Raw genomic sequence first — 22,348 nt, forward strand, 5'->3', positions numbered from 1 at the left:
ATCATGGTAGGCACTGTATATTTAAGAGAAGACTCCAATACTGGAAAACAATGAAGTCTTTTGAAAGCTCTGTGTGGGATACAGTTTTTAAAAAATTATGAAACAATTAACAAAATGGAGATTTTTGTTTCTCATTGACTTCCCCAGGACATTCTCCTCTTTCAGGGTTTTTGAACTAATTGTTTCTTCTGTCTGGAAAACTTTCCTGAGCTCCACCTGGCTTGGCTTGCTCCCTCACTTTCTTCAGGTCTCTGTATAGTCACAATATTGCCTTTTCCCTGTAGTCTTCGCTGATATTTGAAATTGCAACACCCCACCCACATCCATTTTCCTTACTTGCATTCTTTTTCTCCGTCACACTTTGATCAGTATCTAACATGCCCTATTAGATACTTATTTATGTGATGGTGGATGGTTTCCATCCTGCTAGAATATAAGCCTCCTGAGGGTAGGGATTTTTGCCTATTTTGTTCACTGCTGTATTCCCAGCATCTCAGAATAGTGGTTGGTACATCTTAGATCTCATTGGATATTATTCAAATAAGTGAATTTTTCAACAGTAAAGTTTTGTTTGAATTAAATTACAGGACACAAGAGAATTATCATGTCTATACAGGTCAGCTACTGGTAAGATGCTCATTTAAAAATGGTGAGTCAGTTTAGTACAAATGCTGTCTTTTCTTGCCTACGTGGAACATTGTTTCTAGCTGTGATTTTTCCGATGAAAAATGACTCACTTTGGGGGAGTTCTTTCAGATGTAAAGGAAATTAATCAGCAGATCTGGGTAATTGAACCTTGCGAACTATCCTAGAAGTGTTCATACTTCTGCCAAATTGAAGCATGAGTTGAGTGTTTGAATAACCAAATACTTCTGCCAAATCGAAGCATGAGTTCAGTGTTTGTATAAACACCTATATAATTACTCCCATTAACATTCCAGCATGTATTTGCTGAAGGACACTCTTTAATTTTTTTTTTTAAGATTTTTATTTTTATTGGGGAAGGGGTACAGGACTTTTTTGGGGAACAGTGTGAACTTCCAGGACTTTTATCCAAGTCAAGTTATTGTCCTTTCAATCTTAGTTGTGGAGGGTGCCGTTCAGCTTCAAGTTGTTGTCCTCTCAGTCTTAGTTGTGGTGGGCGCAGCTTAGCTCCAGGTCCAGTTGCCATTTCTAGTTGCAGGGGGCACAGCCTACCATCCCTTGTGGGAGTCGAACCAGCAACCTTGTGGTTGAGGGGATGCGCTCCAGCCAACTGAGGCATCCGGGAGCTCAGCGGTAGCTCAGCTCAAGGTGCCCTGTTCAGTCTTACTTGCAGGGGGCAGAGCCCACCATCCCTTGCAGGACTCGAGGAATTGAACTGGCAACCTTGTGGTTGAGAGCCCACTGGCACATGTGGGAATCGAACCGGCAGCCTTCAGAGTTGGGAGCATGGAGCTCTAACCTCCTGAGCCACCGGACCGGCCCCGACACTCTTCAATTTTGCAGTAAAAGTATTTTCACATGTTGGCTGCCACTGTGAAAATTGGTTTCTCCCCTATTTTTGGGAAGCTGGTGCCACTGTTTTGATTTGGGGGGTGTGGTCTGGTGCTGTGTAATATTTGCTTTCTTGGTGGAAGGAGAATTGTGATGGAAGTAAACTTTTGGTTTCAAATTTTTTGGAGGGGCTATTTTTGTTAGTGCTAGGAATGGAAAAAGAAATAAATATTGCTGTTGGGGTACTTTAGGTAATATATACTCTGGTTGGAAAAAACACCCCAAAAAACAGTGTTGCTTTTGACAAAGTTGGATAGGATGAGATGAAGGGTCTGGTCTTCCTGGGACTGTTCTAGTTCTTTGGGGAAGGTTTGGAGGGTAGCTACAGCTCAGGAGCAGGAAAGGGGTGTTGCTATGGCTGGAAAAGACCTCCTAGGGGTGCGGGGGGCTAGCACCCACTCTCTCAAGTTCCTGCAGGATGTGGTGTGGTTGTGTGGGCCCTTCCTATCACTTGGTCCTATATGAGTTAAAAATGCCAGGAGACTAAAGCTTGGAGAGGGAAGAGATAAGAGAGATGTTAATGCAGCAAGAAAGTAATTCATATTTTGAGACGTGTGAACACTTGGCTTCCAAACAACTCACACTTTCCTTCATTATTTATAGACACCCTAAAACTACCTTTTGTGTACTGTATTCAGATTTTCTTTCTTTTTTTAATTTATTTATTGGGGTGACATTTGTTAGTAAAATTACATAGATTTCAGGTGTACAATTCTGTAATACATCATTAATAAATCCCATTGTGTGTTCACCACCCAGAATCAGTTCTGCTTCCATCACCATATATTTGTTCCCCCTTACCCTCATCTTCCACCCCCCATCCCCTTACCCTCTGGTAACCACTAAACTATTGTCTGTGTCTATGAGTTTTTGTTTCTCATTTGTTTGTCTTGTTCTTTTGTTGTTTCGTTGTTTTTTTTTTTTTTTTTTTTTTAGGATGGAACAATCCTTTATTGTCAGACAGTTTCACAAAGAGTTTGTCGGTACATTACTTTTCCAGTGGAGAAGAATAGATAGACGTGAAATCAGCCTTCAGCCGTCAGCAGCTCCTCTGTTCAGGGTCTGGGATCTTCCTTGCCCAAGTGGTGGGGGGGAGGCGTATACTTCCCCTCCTTTATTAGCTTATCCCGCTGCCTCATGATGGCACTAAGACGTTTCATCATTTTCTGCCGAAGCAGACATTCTACAAAATCATCATACTCTATCTTGCACTCTTTCTCTGCGTGGATAACACCAATTCCATGTGAACATTCTATCCATTCTTTTTCAAAAGCATGGCACCGAGATGAAAGCTTCTGGGGCTGCTCAGCACTCTGAATTGTCATCCAGCGGTCTAAGTCAACACCCAGCCTTTTCTGTATATCAAAGAAAGGCATGGCGTCCAACCCCGGTGCCCTAGTCTCCTCGCTGGCCGCCGCTACTGGATCTCTTTTGTTGTTTTTGGTTTATATACCAAGTATCAGTGAAATCGTATGGTTCTCTCCTTTTTCTGTCTGACTTATTTCACTTAGCATTACACTCTCAAGATCCATCCACGTTGTCACAAATGTTCCTATATCATCTTTTCTTACCGCCAAATAGTAATCCATTGTGTATATATACCACAACTTCTTTATCCATTCATCTATCGAAGGACATTTTGGTTGTTTCCATGTCTTGGCCACCGTAAACAAAGCTGCAATGAACATTGGAGTACACGTGTCTTTTTTTTTTTTAATTAATTTTATTGGGGTGACAATTGTTAGTAAATTTACATAGATTTCAGGTGTACAATTCTGTATTACATCGTCTATAAATCCCATTGTGTGATCACCACCCAGAGTCAGTTCTCCTTCCATCACCATATATTTGATCCCCCTTACCCTCATCACCCACCCCCCACCCCCCTTACCCTCTGGTAACCACTAAATTATTGTCTGTGTCTATGAGTTTTTGTTTCTCATTTGTTTGTCTTGTTCTTTTTGGTTTATATACCACATATCAGTGAAATCATAGGGTTCTCTGCTTTTTCTGTCTGACTTATTTCACTTAGCATTATTCTCTCGAGATCCATCCATGTTGTCACAAATGCTCCTATATCATCTTTCCTTAACGCCGAATAGTATTCCATTGTGTATATGTACCACAACTTCTTTATCCATTCATCTATCGAAGGACATTTTGGTTGTTTCCATGTCTTGGCCACCGTAAACAAAGCTGCAATGAACATTGGAGTACACATGTCTCTATAGAGAAATGCTTTTATATTTTTGGGGTAGATACACAGGAGAGCGATTGCTGGGTCATATGGTAATTCTATTCATAATTTCTTGAGGAACCTCCACACAGCCTTCCATAGCGGCTGCACCAGTCTGCATTCCCACCAACAGTGTATGAGAGTTCCTTTTTCTCCACAGCCTCTCCAACACTTGTTACTATTTGTTTTGTTGATAAAAGCCATTCTGACTGGGGTGAGGTGATATCTCATTGTGGTTTTCATTTGCATTTCTCTGATGATTAGCGATGTTGAGCATTTTTTCATATGTCTATTTGCCATTTGTATGTCCTCTTTGGAGAAATGTCTCTTCAGGTCCTCTGTCCATTTTTCAATTGGGTTGTTTGTTTTTTTGTTGTTGAGTTTCATGAGTTCCTTGTATATTTTGGATATTAGCCCCTTATCAGAGGAACTGTTTGCGAAAATCTTCTCCCATTCAGTTGGTTGCCTCATTATTTTGTCAATAGTTTCTTTTGCTGTGCAGAAGCTTTTCAGTTTCATATAATCCCATTTGTTTATTTTAGTTTTTACTTCCATTGCCTTTGGAGTCAAATTCATAAAATGCTCTTTGAACCCAGTTCCATAAGTTTAGTACCTGTGTTTTCTTCAATGCAGTTTATTGTGTCAGGTCTTATGCTTAAGTCTTTGATCCATTTTGAGTTAATTTTGGTACATGGTGACAGATAACAGTCCAGTTTCATTCTTTTACACGTGGCTATCCAATTCTCCCAGCACCATTTATTGAAGAGACTGTCTTTCCTCCATTGCATGTTTTTAGTTTCTTTGTCAAAAATTGTCTGTTCATATTTATGTGGTTTTATTTCTGGGTTCTCAATTCTATTCCATTGGTCTATGTGTCTGTTTTTCTGCCAATACCATGCTGTTTTGATTATTGTAGCCCTGTAATACAGGCTAAAGTCAAGGAGTGTGATACCTCCAGCATTGTTCTTTTTTCTTAAGATTGCTTTGGCTATTCGGGGTCTTTTGTGATTCCAAACAAATCTGATGATTTTTTGTTCTATTTCTTTAAAAATTGCCATTGGGATTTTGATGGGGACTGTATTAAGTCTGTATATTGCTTTGGGTAATATGGCCATTTTAACTATGTTGATTCTTCCAATCCATGAGCACGGAAAGTCTTTTCGTTTCTTTGTGTCTTCAATTTCTTTCAAACAATGCATGCTTATAGTTTTCAGCATATATGTCCTTTACATCTTTGATTAAGTTTATTCCTAGGTATTTTATTCTTTTTGCTGCAATTGCAAAAGGAATTGTTTTTTGTATTTCTTTTTCTGAGATTTCATTGTTAGTATATAGGAATGCAGTGGACTTTTGTACGTTGATTTTGTAGCCAGCAACTTTACTGTATTCATTGATTGTTTCTAACAGCTTTTTGGTGGAGTCTTTAGGGTTTTCTATATATAGCATCATGTCATCTGCAAAGAGTGACCATTTAACTTCTTCATTCCCAATTTGGATGCCTTTTATTTCTTTCTCTTGCCGGATGGCTCTGGCAAGGACTTCCAACATAATGTTGAAAAGCAGAGGTGATAGGGGACAGCCCTGTCGTGTTACTGAACGTAGAGCAAAGCGCTTCAATTTTTCACCATTAACTATGAGATTAGCTGATGGCTTGTCATATATGGCCTTTATTATATTAATTTATTTTCCTTCTATACCTATTTTATTAAGTGTTTTAATCATAAATGGATGTTGTATCTTGTCAAATGCTTTTTCTGCATCAATTGATAGAATCATATGATTGTTGTCCTTTATTTTGTTTTTGTGATGTATCACATTGATGGATTTGCGGATGTTGAACCATCCTTGTGCCCCGGGGATGAACCCCATTTGGTCGTGAGGAATAATTTTTTTAATGCATTGTTGTATTCGATTTGCTAGAATTTTGTTTAGGATTTTTGTATCAGTATTCATCAGAGATATAGGTCTGTAGTTTTCGTTTTTTGTGTTGTCCTTACCAGGTTTTGGTATCAGGGTAATGTTGGCCTCATAAAATGAGTTAGGGAGTACTGACTCTTCTTCAATTTTTTGGAAGAGTTTGACCAGGATTGGTATTAGAGCCTCTTTGAAGGTTTGGTAGAATTCACTAGTGAAGCCATCTGGTCCCGGACTTTTGATTTTGGGAAGGTTTTTGATGACTGATTCAATTTTGTTACTGGTGATCGGCCTGTTTAGATTTTCTAGTTCTTTATGGTTCAGCCTTGGAAGGTATATGTTTGTAAGAAATTGTCCATTTCTTCTAGGTTATTGAATTTGATGGCATATAGTCCTTCATAGTATTCTTGCGTGATCCTTTGTGTTTCTGTCGTGTCCGTTATACCTTACCCTTTTTCACATCTGATTTTGTTAATTAGTGTCTTCTCTCTTTATCTTAGTGAGTCTAGCCAAGGGTTTGTCAATTTTGTTAATCTTTTCAAAGAAACAGCTCTTTGACACATTAATTTTTTCTATTGTATTTTTATTCTCTATTTCATTTAGTTCTACTCTGATTTTTGTTATTTCCTTTCTTCTGCTGACTTCGGTTTCACATGTTCTTCTTTTTCTAGTTCTATGAGGTGTAACATGAGGTTATTTATTTAGGATTTTTCTTGTTTCTTGAGACAGGCCTGTAATGATATAAATTTCCCTCTTAAAACTGCTTTCGCGGCATCCCAAAAATTTTGGTAGGATGTATTTTCATTGTCATTTGTTTCTATGTATCTTTTGAGCTCTCCTCTAATTTCTTCTTTGACCCAGTCGTTCTTTAAAAGTATCTTGTTTAATCTCCGTGTATTTGTGTTATTTCCTGCTTTCTTTTTGCAGTTGATATCCAATTTCAAAGCCTTGTGGTCAGAGAATATGCTTGGTATGGTTTCAGTCTTCCTAAATTTGCTGAGGCTGATTTTATGTTTCAATATATGGTCTATCCTTGAGAATGTTCCATGTACTCTCGCAAAGAATGTATAGTCTGATGTTTTAGGAGGAAGTGCTCTATATATGCGAATTATGTCCATTTCATCTAATATGTCTTTTAGGGCTGCTATTTCGTTATTTATTTTCTGATTGGATGATCTATCCATAGCTGTCGATGTATTTAAGTCCCCTAGTATAATTGTGTTTCGGTCAATTTCTCCCTTTAGTTCTGTTAGTAGTTGCTTGGTATACTTCGGTGCTCCCTGATTAGGGGCATAAATATTGATGACTGTTATGTCTTCTTGTTGTATAGTCCCTTTTACCATTATGAAATGTCCATCTTTGTCTCTTGTTATCTTTTTCACCCTGAAGTCTGTTTCCTCTGTTATGTTTATGGCTACTCCTGATTTTCTCTGGGTACTATTTGCTTTCAGTGCCAATTTCCACCCTTTCACTTTGAGTCTATGCTTGTCCTTGTAGCTGAGATGTGTCTCTTGTAGACAGCATATGGTTGGATTTAGTTTTTTGATCCAATCTGCTACTCTGTGTCTCTTTATTGGTGAGTTCAGTCCATTTATATTTAGGGTGATAATTGATATGTGAGGGTTTCCTGTCATTCTATCTTTAGTTTTCTGGTAAGGCTGTGTCTCCATTATTTCTTTGCCTTTTTGTTGTTGTCTATTATTTCTGTGTGGTGGTATTCTATGATGTTTCCCTCTGTTTCTTCTTTTATTACAGTATATATTTCTGTTCTGGATTTTTTTTGAGTTGTTACCCTTAAGTTTATGTATAAGAAAGTTTGATATTTAGAGTATTCCATTTTCTTCAGTGTGCTTCCTTTCTCCATTCCCATATTCTGTTTCAGGCCTTACGCTCCCCCTTTTTATGTTGCCACAAATTTTCCCTGTTGATGGTGGTCGAATAGCCTCCTTTAGTATTTCTTTTTTTTTTTTTTTAATTAATTTATTTATTAGTTTCAGGTGTACAAAACAAGGTAATACTTAGACGTTCATCATTTATATCCCTCATACTGTGAACCCCCCTCCCCCCATCCACTATCCCTCCGACCTCACACTGAACCATCACATTATATGTATAAAATTATAGTTGGCATTCATTAATGTTTAGCTTCTGATGTACAATGCCATGATCAGGTATCCACAGTATCCCTGAGGTGGTCTCCCAAATAGGACGCATGTCCATCGGATACCCAACAAAATCTTTACAACATTATAGAATACCTTCCCCAAATTAATTTTCAAAAAAAAAACCCTGAGGCCATCTTGTGGTTACCAGCTGCTTCCAAATCCCTTCACCTTTCCCCTTATCCCCAACCCCCTCCCACACACCCATCTAACCACTCTCGGTTTTTTCTCTGCGTCCCCAAAACTGTCTCTGATTAGTTCATTCACATAGTCTTTTCTTTAGATTCCATATATAAGTGAGATCATATGGTACTTGTCTTTCTCTTTCTGACTTATTTCACTTAACATAATGTTCTCTAGATCCATCCATGTTGCTGCAAATGATAAGATTTCTTTCTTCTTTATGGCTGCGTAATACTCCATTGTATAAATGTACCACAGCTTCTTAATCCAGTCATCTACCGATGGGCATTTTGGTTGTTTCCATATCTTGGCTATTGTGTGAAGTGCTGCAATAAACATAGGAGTGCATACAGATTTTTGAATTGGAGTTTTGGATTTCTCCGGGTAGATGCCTAGGAGTGGAATTACTGGATCATAGGGTAGTTCCATTTTCAGATTACTGAGATACCTCCATACTGTTTTCCATAGTGGCTGCACTAATCTGCAGTCCCACCAACAGTGCACTAGCGTTCCCTTTTCTCCACATCCGCGCCAGCATTTGTTGTTTGTTGATTTATTGATAATAGCCATTTTGACTGGAGTGAGGTGGTATCTCATTGTGGTTTTTATTTGCATTTCTCTGATGGTTAGTGAGGTTGAGCATTTCTTCATATGTCTTCTTGCCTTCTGTATGTCCTTTTTAGAGAAATGTCTCCCCAAGTCCTCTGCCCATTTTTTAATTGGGTTGTTTGTTTTTTTGGAGTTGAGTTGAGTAAGTTTTTTATAGATTTGTGATATTAATCCCTTATCAGATATATCATTGGCAAATATCTTTTCCCATAGAGTAGGATCCCTTTTTGTTTTATTGATGGTTTCCTTTGCTGTGAAAAAACTTTTTAGTTTGATGTAATCCCACATGTTTATTTTTTCCCTTACTTCGCTCGCGCGAGGGGATGTATCAGTGAAAATTCCTTTAGTATTTCTTGTAGTGCAGGTCATGTATTAGAAAATTCCCTCAGGTTCTGTATGTCGGGAAAGGTCTTTATTCCTCCTTCATATCTAAAGGATATCTTTGCTGGACATATTATTCTTGGCTCATGATTTCTATTTCAATAGTTTGAATATTTGGTTCCACTCCCTACTAGCTTGTAGAGTTTCTGCTGAAAAATCTGATGATAATCGAATGGGCTTTTTTTTGTAGGTTACTGTCTTCTTTACCCTGGCTGCCTTGAGGATTCTTTGTTTGTCGTTGATTTTAGACAGCTTCAATACAATGTGCTTTGGAGTAGGCCTGTTCGGATTGAGGTAATTAGGTGTTCTATTTGCTTCTTGGATTCCACGATCCAGGTCTGTCCACAAATTTGGGAAGTTCTCATCAACAATTTGTTTGAATATATTCTCTGTTCCCTTCTTTCTTTCTTCTCCTTCTCTTATGCCCATTATTCTTATATTGCTCTTTCTGACATAGTCAGAAAGTTCTTGTAGAGTTCTTTCATTTTTTTTTCAGTCTCAAGTCTCTTTCTTTTTCCATCTGTGTAAATTCCAGGTTACTATCTTCGATGTCACTGATTGTTTCCTCCATCTGGTCAACTCTACTGCCTAAGCTGGTTATTTCATTCTTAATTTCTTCTATTGAGTTCTTAATTTTCGGAAATTCTATTTGGTTCTTTTTTACAATTTCAATCTTTCATAAAATGCTCATGTTGTTCTTTGATTGCATTTCTGAGTTCATTAAATTGCCTTTCTGTTTTTCCTTGCATCTCGTTGAGTTCTTTCAGAACTGCAATATTGAATTCTCTGTCATTAAGTCACTTATTTCCATATCTTTAAGTTCCTTTTCTGGTGACTTCAGTTTCTTTCTGAGCTGTCTTGTTTCCTTGGTTATTCATGGCAATACTGATTTATTATTTCTCTTTTTCGACATCTACAGGAGTGGCTTCTGCAACAGGGTGATAGGAAGAGGTTTTTCTTTTTTTTTTCAATACTTTTTGGTAGAATGTTTTATTTTCTCTCCGACTGCAGTCTTTTTTCCCCTCTCTCTCACGGTAGTGCTATGTTTTCTGTGCACTATTCCAGCATCTCACACAATGGCGGATTCCCTGGGAAATCGGGTTCTCCTCTTTTAACAGTTCACCTGGGTCATAGGGCGCCACATCCCTGTGGGGATGCTGAGAACTTTTGCAGTTCCAAAGCTCTTTCTGCACCAGATTCGGAGCCCGTAAGTTTCAGAAGTTCTGTTTACTCCTGCAGGGATCCGCTTAGATAGGTGGGGTCAGGGGCGGGGTGAGTTTTGAGAGGTGGCCCAGAGCAATGGCGGTGACCACCACCACAGCCAGTCCTGCTTCCACAGCTCCCTCCCCTTTGCCGGAACTAGTTGGGCTGCGAATCTGTGTCTGTGGTCCACAGTTCTCAGAACAGCAAATATTCTGTTCTTTTGATCTGACACTGCTACTGTTCAGCTTCTAGCACCAGGCAGGTGGGGGTGGGGTGAACTCTGGGTGGGTAGGGAGGGGGCGGCTAGTCTCAGTGCCCAAGGCTTCCATTCTCTCCTCGGCAGTGAGGGCTTAAACCACCGTTTTCATCCTTCTTTAAGTCTTTTCTCCGATGTCTCTGCCATGAGCGTTGGTTTCAGCCATGTTATATGTTGCCCCCTCAGCCCTATGGGACGTAAGCGGAGCCTTAGCAGTCCGAGTTCTTCCCCTCCCACAGCTGCGGTAGCTTTGGGATGCAGCGAGTTGGGAGCACTGAGCTAGGTCTGCGTCCTGCACCCGTGCGGCTCTGTCTTTACACTTCTCCCTTCCCTCTCCCCTGCTTGCATGATTCTCCCACCTTTAGGTGAATTCAGTAGTGGGCCTCTTCGTCTTGCCTGTCTGCTTTGCAGGGAGTTATTGTTTGTGGAGTTATTGTTGTTCGAATAGTTGTAAATTCTAGGGGAGCTTTACAGAGCCTCACCTCACGGTGACCTTTTGATGATGTCTCTCTCAGATTTCTATGTGAACTGAACATTAGAGGAAATTCTGAGTACAGCTGTGATGGGATTCAGGCAGTTCAGTTTTTGTATTCCAAAAGCAACAGGTACACTGATAGTTGTTGGAGTTGACTGGAACACCTCCTCTGTGTTGGTAAAGGTATTGCTAAATTAAAATTACTTAGTAGTGATCAGGCATCCCTTGTTTCATTTCTGAGAATAGTCAGTTAACTTTCCTTTTATCAAGAGAAATAACCTTAGTCGAGTTACTTAAATCAGACTTTTTCTTGAAATAATTTTCATTATCCTACCCTTGAAAAAGTAGGTGGCTGCAGAGAGCACGTAGAGACAGAATTATAAAGCCATTTGTGTTACATTAGCGTAGTACATCACTTTTAGAATTCATCTGACAGATGAATTCTAACACTTCCTAACCAGCACCAGCTGCATGCAGATAAGTGTTTCAAATAGAACCCAAGGTGAGCAATAAATTTAGGGAGAAAACAGACATTGGCTGAGACTCTCACAGAATACCAGATATGAAATGATATGTAATAACCAAGAACATAAGAACTGTCAGATTGTGGACTCTAAATCTACCTATTAAAATGTTTAAATGCTGTGGTCATTACTCTTGAGCCTTCTGCCCACCCTTCAAAAATGGTTGACATGTTTAGATGTGGAATTAATGAGACTTTTGAATATCCACAACCTTACTTCACAAACTACATCATTGTCCCTTGTCCCAAACACATGTTTTTTTGACCAAAATTTTGAATTGGTCAAAATATGTTGTATAGAATGGTATAATTATTGGTTGACAGTGAGGAATTACAATTATAATGAAGTAATTCTGTGAGGAGGGTTTTGTTTTTTTCCTTTTAGCAAGGAAAATTTCATATGGTTATATTTGCCAGTTATTTTGGCTGGATTTTAAAACTTTTGTGTGATTAGATTACATATTCTTTTTCTGCTATAGTGGAGGAGAAGTTCAACTACCCAAGTTTATCTGAATTTTTGGGAGTCTCTTCTTAGGCTCAAATTACTAAGTCTGGTGTCTATAGAGGGCTGGATTTAATTATCGGGTGGATCTGTCTTGGACTCTGTTCTAGGGAAGTGCCAGATGGGGAACTTATTATAACCTCGTTTTACTCATAGCATGGCCCCATGCCACAGGCACCATTAGAACCAGGCTTAGTTTGATTCCTAACCCACTGATTGTTCTAGCAGTCTCCTTACCTGTTGAATATAATGCTGTATTTTGATTTTTTTTCAAGTTATTTCAGAAATTATCACAGCTGCTTCTCAGTTAATCAGATGCTTAAGACTCCTGTTTCCACATTGCATGGCTGCTACATTTTTATGACACCGTAACTGTCTGGGGGTGGCTTCTGCCCCTATCCATCCCTTCCCATCGTCTACCTCTCACTGTTTCCTCATTTTCTGTGCTTCAAGGTGGTGAATTCCTGAGTAAACTGCTGACTTCCCACCCTGGCAGGGCTGGGCCTGTTGTTTGCAGTAGCTTATTTCAGTAGGAGAACCTTTCTTTGCTACAAACCCTGCCTGGGGTAAAGGGCTCATGCAGTCTCTGTAGCTCTTCTATGTATGGGTGTTGACTCTTCCCCTTGACTTGGAAACTTGTGCAAGAAAACTGAAAGATGCTTTCAGATGAAGCAGCTGTGACCCAGTCCCATTCACCCCTTTTGTTTAAAGCTCAAAATCTTACTTGAAGATAGGAAGTAGCAGTCAAGGTTCCCGTTTGTGAATGGTACCGCTTACTTTGGGTCACCTTCTTCCTAATGGTGTCTTCACTCTTGGCCTCTGTCTGTGCGGGTACCATCCAAAGGGAGCTGTTCCTCCTTGCCACCTCTTTTAAAGCTTCTCAGACTCTCTCTCCAGTGCTCCTCTAGCAAGCTGTGACATTAAGCATAAAACAAGCACATTAAGAATAAATAAATGCCAAGTTTCTGTCCTTGCCAACCTCATTAGAAAACAGTGATAAAATAAGTATGCATACAATTATATTATGCATAAAATAAAACATTTGAAATTAGCTCAGTAGGGGACCTTCTTAATGCTTTTCTAAGTATGGGATTTTTGTTTCAGAATGGGGACCTGGGAATTTCTGTTTCACTTTAAGAACTTCTCTATGAGTGTAGGAAAGAGAAGGTGAAGGAGAAGAGAGTGTTCTTTTTGACCATAGCTCCAAGGTTCTGTAAGAGTAGTGTTATTACACATATATTAAAGTGGAACAGACCAACATTTCCATAATTGTGTTTACTTTTGAAGGTGTGTAGTCTGATGATGAGTTCAGGTAAACAGAAACATGGAAAATAATTGTAAACGTTTGCGTGGTATGCTTGCTCCTAGGACTAAGAAACAGGAATATTTTATATTTTTCACCACCTTAATGGAGTCATATAGTCAGTCACTGTATTTGTGTGGGATGATAGAATTCTCTGAGATCCATCTGCCTCATGGCTCTCCTATTCTATGAGCCATTCTAAGTTAGGAAATGGAAAGATTAAGGGCTGACTGAGAGTTGAACCAGAGTTTTGTGTGTGTTTCCATTCACTAAGCAGGTTTTATTGAGTACCTTCTGGGTGAGATATAGTGTATAGCTTGAAATTAGACGCCTCAGTCAGAATCCTGGCTCAGCCACTTTCTAGCTGTGTGACCTCCAGAAAATTTTTAATTCTTAGCTTCCTCATCTGTAAAACTGGAAAATGGTGATAATGGATAACCATAGGATTATTTTGAGAATTAAATAAGATAACGCATACAAAGCATTTAGCATGGGGCCTGACTATGTGAGTTCAACTTGTTGTTAGAGTCATTATTAACTTACGTATTGAAGTAATATATAATGTGTGTTTTGCCTTCTAGAAGCTTGTGGTCCAAGGGGGCCATAGAAATACATATACATTCAAGAAAGACAGTGGGATAGTAGCTTGATGTATTGTGAATGGTAGAAACTATATGGAGAGGTTGGGATTGGGGTCGCCATGTTGTACAACTCGAGGGAGCATCATTCACATCATGGTCTTTGTGAACGGGTCTCTCTGAGTGGCATAGATGCACTGGTTAGGCTTTGAGTGGGACCATGAAGGGTGGGTGGAATCTAGATAGATGGAAGAGGGATAAGGGTGGACTTGGCAGGAATAAACAAGGTTCTTTCAGAGGAATGTGATATGTTCCAGCTGGCAGGAGAGCTGTTTGCACTGAGGATGTGTAGGTGGCTATGTGGTATGAGGTGGGACCAAGGCTTTGCTTCTTTCCAAGTTCTGAAAGCTGGAAGGAGTGGACCTTCTGGTGTGAGGGGTGCAGGACAGGGTGAAAGCCTCTGCTCTCTTCATAGTGTCTTCATTGAGTCTCCTTTGTGTGGGGATGGGATTACTGTGTTTCCAAAGGGTACTTTTCTGTAATAGCCTCTTAGTCTGTCATAGCAAACCACAAGGTTCACGTTTTTTCTGCCATTTTTTCCTTTTACTTTCACGTTACTCAGACCTCATTTTGTTGAATATCATGTTTACTCATTACATGTGGAGTGATCAAGATGCTGTGTGGCCTTATTACCCCAGTTCAATTTTGTATAGCCCTCAATTTCTTTTTAATATCTTTATGCACTTTTCTTTTTCCTTTTCTTACCTATGTGGAATTTATTCTGCTCTTTAAGGACTCTCAAAGACTTTAAGTCTATCATGGCATAAATTAGGTGGCAAGAAAAATTTTCCTTATTCTTAATCATCATCATCTCCTTTTTTTTTTTTTTTTTTGACTCATGGCTTTGGTAGAGTTCAATTTTGAGGATATAAATAAAATCATAATGACCAGAAGTAAATGGGATATTTGATTAACTTGTGTCAGGAGAGGAAAATTATCCACTGTCCCCTCTTGAGTTGTTCTGGCTAGACTAATAATAGATTTGATATAAGACAGATTAATAAGAGAAAAACCAATTTTATTTTGTGCACACAGAGGAGATCTTAAAATTGATGCTCAAAAAAAAACATAAAAAAAAAAAATTGATGCTCAGAGAGTGACCAAAAAGCAGGTAACTTTTATGTCTTTTTACATAAAGAAACGAGAAATTTGTGAAGATTTGAAAAGACAAAAGAAACTTAGATTTGGGTTTCATTAGTGAGGAATCTGAACAAAGTTTGGACTTGGGTAGTAAATTACTAAAAAAAAAAAATAACAAGGTTTGTTTATTCACATTTCTTGGCCTGAATTCCCTGACTCTGATGATAAGGATGTCTCCTTAGCCTTCAAGTGCAGAGAGGGCACCTTTCACATGGGGATTTGTTTTCTGCTTTCAGGGGGACACAGAGTGAGAGGTCAGAGTGTCCTTCTTGCACTGGAAGTTTCTTAAATAATTTGAATTCAAAGTAATCATTTAGGGTGGCCTGCCCTGGGCCCCAACACTTATAAATAATAACTTTAGCTCCATATAGCTTCCAAATTATTTTTAAAAAAATACATTTTAGGGGCGGCTGGATGGCTTAGTTGGTTAGAGCACGAGCTCTCAACAACAAGGTTGCTGGTTCAATTCCCGCATGGGATGGTGGGCTGTGCCCCTTGCAACTAAAAGATTGAAAAAACGGCAAGTGGACTTGGAGCTGAGCTGCTCCTTCCACAAATAGATTGAAGGACAACAACTTGGAGCTGATGGGCCCTCAAGAAATACACTGCTTGCCAATATTCCACAATGAAAAATGAAAAATAAACCCAAAACATTTTATTGGTTATTGAGTATTACATGATGCCCTAGAGCAGGGGCCAGCATACTTTTCCAGTGAAGGGCCAGACAGCAATTATGTATTTGAGACTTGCAGGTCAATATACTTTGTAGCAGACACTCAACTCTGCCTTTGTAGTGTGAAAACAGATGTAGATAATATATAAATGAATGGATGTGACTGTCTTGCAATAAAACTTTATTTGCATAAATAGGTAGTGAGCCAGATTTGGCTCTCTGAAGCAGTTTGCTAACACCTGCTCTAAAGGAATGAGTTTTTGTTAGCTTGGGAAGGTAAATGGAAACTTACTTAAAATGAGATAAGTCACAAAATTTCCAGATAACTCCACCAAAGGCTAAAAACCAATTTTTCTTCTATTGTTTGGAATAAAGTTCATTTTAATGATGAGTTTGTAAATAAACTCAAAATATCTTAATCTGTAGCTTTTAAAATCTAGTATCTAAGGTTCAAAACAAGCCTCTCTTTATTAAGCAACCATTTGTTGTTTTCTTTGTACCAGGCACTGTGTAGGTCATTGGAAATTCACAAATAATTTAGGCACAAACCTTCCCTTAGGGAGCTACAGTCTAGACTGTGCACTCACTCATTGCTGCCAAATGTGGACTTATGCCTTGGACCACATCAAATAAATGACCCAAGGTTCCAAGAAACCTGAATTGCAAAAGGAACTTTGCAGGGCAGCGGTGGGGGGCATTCACTCATCTTTTCTCTCTCTACTGCATATGCAATGGGACTTCCATATACTTTTGTTTCTTTTCATTTGTTTATTGTTAGAGAAAGCCAGCTTGAAGAATTTACAAATGGTGGAAATATTTGTTTTAATAACTTAGTTGCCAAACTCTCAGTCTTGATGATTCAAGAAGCTATGTGTGTGTTTTCTTACCCTTTATAGTTTTTACTGAGTAACCTTAATTCATTTTTTGAATTTCTGTAAGTGCTTCCTACCAGGTTATTGACCAGCTTCACCACATTGCAGAGGGTAATATTCTCATATTATTGAAATACACAGCTATGAAAATTGTCCTGTATCCAGCCACCTTTCCAGAGTGTTGTCCTTGGAACTGAGCCATTCTGGCCCTTGCAAATTGGGTAGAGTTGTTGGGTAGAGAGGAGGGAGGCAGGCAGTTCATGAAGGAGAAAGCTCTGAAGTCCAAGTGGGTGTGGTATGTGGACCCTAGGTGGTGGGGCCCATTGAGAACTGTGGGGTGATGGCATTGCATGGATACCAGTTTGTTTTTTTTCTTAGCACTGGCTGAAAATCATTTCTGTTTCTAGATTTGCTCTCAGACTGTTAACTCTAGAGTAGAGGATTCAAGAGTGTGTAGCTATCACTTCATCTCCCCATCCTTAGGATTGTCCATACCTTTTTGCCCTGAGAAATTAAATGAAAGCCCCAGCAATACTGCCTTACATGATGAGTATAAATTTTGTAATCATTGCTACAAATGGAGAGTATTTTCTTATGCAGTCCATTGATATTTATTTTACTGTTGGCAAGTCTATTGTCATCTTCAAAAGCACGGCTGCCTGTGACTTTTTTGGATATGTATAATACTATTTTATTTTGTCCATCCATGCATCCATCCAAACATCCAGTAAACATTTATTGATACCTACCATGTGTTGAGTACTTTGTTAGATGCTGGAGATACAGTGATTACTGAGATAATTATTCCATAAATAGTTGTCTAGTTGGGGCAGTTGGATACCACATTTGTGAGCTAAGTGCAGTGATAAAGGTAAGTGTAGCCTTTTAGGAAAACACCATCATCTGAGGCACCTGTTTGGTGGAAGGGAAGACAGGACACCACTTAGGCATGGGGAATTCCAGTTATTGTTACCGCATAGTCAAGTGACAGAATGGGCTGCAGTGTAACACAGTTGCTCTGTGACAGAGTTTGGACTTCAGCTTGCTGGTGAGGTGTCTGTGAGGGGGAGGTCAAAGCAGCTGAGTGACACATATATTTCTGTTCTAGAAGAGCCCCTCTGGTAACTGTGTGGTGTGGTTTTCGTAGGCTAGGACTAAAAACAGAGTAAATACATGGGAACGTTGAGGTATCAGAGCTACTCATTTATGCACTTCACTTAGTAAACATTTATTGAGCCTCCTATTCTGTGCCATGCCTTTTCTAAGCACTTGGAATATATATTCACATAGGAGAACAAAAGAGAAATAGTAGTAAGATTTTGGGGTTATTAATGCTAAATAAATGTTTGCAGGTGGTGATTATGATACATTTTTGAATATACAAGGTCAGACAGTTAAATTTGCGAACTCATCTTAGAAAAACTGCTACATACCTCATTGCTGAATATCACTGCGGTCACTTTTGAAATACTCTCCTTAGGAAGCTATGCACCGACGTCAGCACCTAGTCCACCCTTCAAAGCAATTTTGAAACTCCTTTTCTGGAATGTCCATCAGAGCTGTCATCGTATTACCCTTGATGTCCTGAATGTCATCAAAATCTCTTCCTTTCAATATTTCCTGTATCTTTGGGTAAAGAAAGAAGTCATTGGGGGCCTGATCAGGTCAGTAGGGAGGGTGTTCCAATGCAGTCATTTGTTTACTGGCTAAAAACTCCCTCACCGTGTGAGCTGGTGCATTGTCGTGATGTAAGAGCCATGAATTGGTGAAAAGTTCAGGTCGTCTAACTTTTTCATGCAGCCTTTTCAGCACTTCCAAATAATAAACTTGGTTATCTGTTTGTCCAGTTGGTACAAATTCATAATGAATAATCCCTCTGATAGCAAATAAAGAGTTAGCAACATCGTTGCAACATGTTTGCGAACTTAATTGCCTGAACTTAATTGCTTGTTGAATTCAGGATTAAATTGATTTGGGATATTTTATCTTGGATTTTGGGTCGTGCAGCATTAACATAAGAACTGGCCTCTTCTGTGGCACAAATGAGTAAAGTTTTAGTAAGTCAGCTTGTGGTTTCAAACTGGTGATTCTACCTTAGACTATTCAGGGCCGTAAGCTCTCATTTTCCTGCTCTTCAGCACTTCTATATCAGAGAGTGGGGAGGAAGAAAGGGAGCTAAGCTTCAGGCTGACTTGTCACTTGTTAGCACATTTGGTAATGAAGGTGATAAAATTAATAGTTCATTTTTAAAATTGGGGTGCAAATTGTCAGTGGACTTGTTCTAGTCTAGAGTTCCTACTTTCTCCCAAGCACGGGTAACTCAGTGTCTGGGTGTATCTGGTGGGATGTATGCCCACACACATTAAGGGGTGAGATTAACCTTGGAAATTGGATGTGGGCAAATAGCCCAGGAATTAGTACACTTAATTATTTTACCAATCAGAGCAATCATTTGCAGCACCAAGGAAGTTACCCTGGTAACTGATATAAGGATATGACATTTATTTTGTTGTATATCTGATATTTATTTTTACTTGAACTTGCTGGGATAATTTAGGAGTAAGAACTTTAAAATAAAAACAGAAATGGAAACTCTCCAGGGCATTGGAGAGGTAACAGTGCCCACCTCATAAGATCATTTTGAGGGTGTGAGGAGTTAATTTAAGCAAAGTATAAGGTCCAGCCCATAGTAAAAGTTATATAAATATTGGCCATTATTATTGATCTGCTTTTGAAAATCAGAATTTGCATGAAATTAACAAGTAACAGGTGAGGATCATAATACTGGATCATAAAATATCTGGATAATTGTCACGTCCAGCGCAACATGGGCAGTGAGAGAGAACGAGAAGGGGCGGCGAAGGGTTAAGAAAGAAGCAGAAGTCGAGATTTATGCACTAGGGGCCAAGGGTCTCACAGCCTCAATGGACTGAGAGCCCCGAATCAGGCCATTTTGTGACTTTTATTGATGTTCACACAAGGAAGTAACATTGTTTTCTCCACAGTCTGTGAATTTTATACATTATACTAGGAAACTGATTCAAACCAATAACCTTTGCCTGCAAGCGGCTGGAACCGAAAGTCCAAGGATGTCTTAGTAATTGTTTTATGTACCTCTCCAAGGGACAAAACCTTTGTGCTGAAACTTACTGATATGAATAGATGGAGAACTGATGTTATCACATTGTTGAATCTCCTCCCAAGCAGGTTATGGAAAGGATATAGCCACAGAGGCAGCAGAAGCGCTCCTTAGCCGGGGGAAGGTGGGAGTCTATGCCCACCTCTATCAACCACATGAGTTCTCCAGGTGGCCCCTATGTGACTGTGCCTGTCTTAGGTTGTTCGTCACTTGAGGAATCTTACCCGTCATTGACTAACAAGCCATTCTTTGGGGCCAAACAGGGAGACATAAAGTATAAGCACAAAGGTGAAGCAAAGTCCCTGAAAGGATCAGTCTCACAGACTCTGCTTTGTTTAGGGGTAGGTATGAGGGGACAGAAGGGTAGGCTGCTGCGTGATAACAGATAATATAAGAGAAGACAACATAATATACTAGATAAAGCAATATTGTATCACCTTTTAACTTCAGTAGCAACACATTTAATAGGCAAATTAGACATTTTTAAATCTTAGAAGTCAGGAAAGGTAAAGGAGTTTATAGTGGTAAACTTAAGTTAGCAAAAATGTTTGTTATGAACCGAGGAACAGATACACACAGCAGTTGGGCTGTGACTTTTCTTCAACGTCCCCAAGATAGTAGAGACAATAAAAGTACAACTAAGTAGATAGCTCAGGCTATGGAGTACTGTGCTCATATTCCTGTTTCAAGACAGATGAAACATTAATGTAAATCATTCTGAATTTTCTAAGAAGTCTACACTTTCTTAAAGAGGATGTATAAATTCTTAAATAGCATTGTGTGTATATATATGTATATATATATATATATACTATATATATATATATATATATATATATATATATACTGCAATTCAGCAGCTTTTCAATCTATGATTTGTATCTTCAGATTTGAAGATACAGAATTTAGAGTTCCTACTTGGGGGCAATCTCATTCAATGCAGCAAGACATTCATGAGGTTGGATTGTTGAAGGTATTGAGCACTTCGGGGAGTGGGAGGAGGGATGGAACCTAATGTGACTTGTCTCTTGGCTGCAGTGACTTCTAATCAAAACAAGCCTGCCATACGTGTGGATGGTGATAACTGTATAATTGCAGAGAAAATATTTTCAGTACGAGAATGAGGCCTCAGGGGAAAGCACTAAACATACATGCATAGTATGAAATGGACAGTAGTCACCATATGTGACTATGGGCCCCCTTTCCTAGTGGGAAATGACTTCTTTGTCCCTGGCTGTGAGTTGGAAAATGGACTCTGTCATTTTGAATATCTTTTGGGAGAATGAAAAGGAAACAGAGCTATGAAGGAAGCAGTTTATAAGAAAAAAAAAAAGGACCTGAACGATAGGTGAGTGGGAAGCACAAGTCTCAGGAATGCGTATGTGGGGCCTCCAAACCATGTCAAATGCTGTTGTGATTGTGGCATCACACCTACAATGTGTAAAACAGTTTTGGTATCCACGTGTTGATAAGTGTTATATTTGGCGCTGTTGTTCGCTAGAACTCAGGAAACTTAAGGCTGAAGAGTATTGAAAGGCCATTGTTTCTTCAGTGATACTTATCCTGGTTGAAACAGCTGAAGTTCTGTGATAGAAATGAAGCTTCATGGTATATTAATTCTGTAGGTTTCCAAGGTAGTTAGCCCAGATAATGGCATTTTTATTTTTCATCTTTAAAGGCAGATTTCTCTGCTTACTTGGCATTATCAGTAACATAAAAACAATAGGCCAAAGGGGAATTCATTGCTTGTTGCTAGGGATTTCCTCCCACCACTGCTGAGGAAGGCCGCATGCCCCTGTTCACAAATTCAACAATCAGCAAGCATTTCCAAGTGCCTGGAACTGTGCCATGCACTGTGCTTCTGTCACCCATGGATGCCCTCCATGCTGAAAATGCGTGATTTTAATTCAGAAGACATAAGGAGGACCTCCATGTCTTATTTGGAATTTGCTATGAACTGAATGTTTGCGTTCCCCCGAAATTCATATGTTGAAGCCCTAATCCCAGTGTCACGTGATGTGGAGGTGGAACCTTTGAGAAGTAATTAGGTAATGGGGATTAGTGCCCTTATAGAAAGGACCAGAGAGCTAGCTTGCTCTCTCTCTCTGCCATGTGAGGCCACAGCAAGAAGGAGTAAGGCTCTTATCAGAAACTGAATTGACTGGCACCTTGATCTTGGACTTCCCAGCCTCTGGAACTGGGAGACATAAACATTTGTTTAAGCCACCTAAGTCTATGGTTATTTGTTATAGCAGCCCAAGCAGACTAAGACAGAGTCTATGGGAAAACTTTAAAGGAGTCTGTCCTTGAGACATTCAGTAAATGTTTAAAAACCATGGTAGTGTCCATTACATATTTTTTATAACAGCAAATCATCTTTAAGTTAAATTTTTGAAAAATCTTCCCTGCTTAAGACATGTCATATTGGAAGAGTTGGCCACTTTTCTTTAAAGTTTAAATGGAATAATTGCTGGAGTTGAACATCTAGGTTTTTATTCGAGACACCCTGAAACATGAGTAATGGTGTTGGGAATATTTGAGTCAGCATGTGTGAAAAGAAAAAGGCAATGAATTCAGTGTCTGCATGGTGATCAGAGCTAATT

At 39.2% G+C, this 22,348-nt stretch overlaps 2 protein-coding genes across 10 annotated transcripts in view; one reads left to right on the forward strand and one right to left on the reverse strand.

Annotated features, from left to right (window-relative positions):
- The window catches only part of CARMIL1 (capping protein regulator and myosin 1 linker 1), a 381,971-nt gene that overhangs the window by 96,345 nt on the left and 263,278 nt on the right, over positions 1 to 22,348 (forward strand). The window lies entirely within an intron of this gene.
- LOC308487594 (NADH dehydrogenase [ubiquinone] iron-sulfur protein 5-like) lies at positions 2,592 to 2,912 on the reverse strand (the record flags this gene model as incomplete). Its single annotated transcript, XM_081025999.1, has 1 exon — positions 2,592 to 2,912. The coding sequence occupies one exon, from the start codon at positions 2,910 to 2,912 to the stop codon at positions 2,592 to 2,594; it is 321 nt and encodes a 106-aa protein (XP_080882125.1).

The sequence above is a fragment of the Rhinolophus hipposideros genome, assembly GCF_964194185.1.
Source record: "Rhinolophus hipposideros genome assembly, chromosome: 19".
NCBI classification, from domain to species: Eukaryota; Metazoa; Chordata; class Mammalia; order Chiroptera; family Rhinolophidae; genus Rhinolophus; species Rhinolophus hipposideros.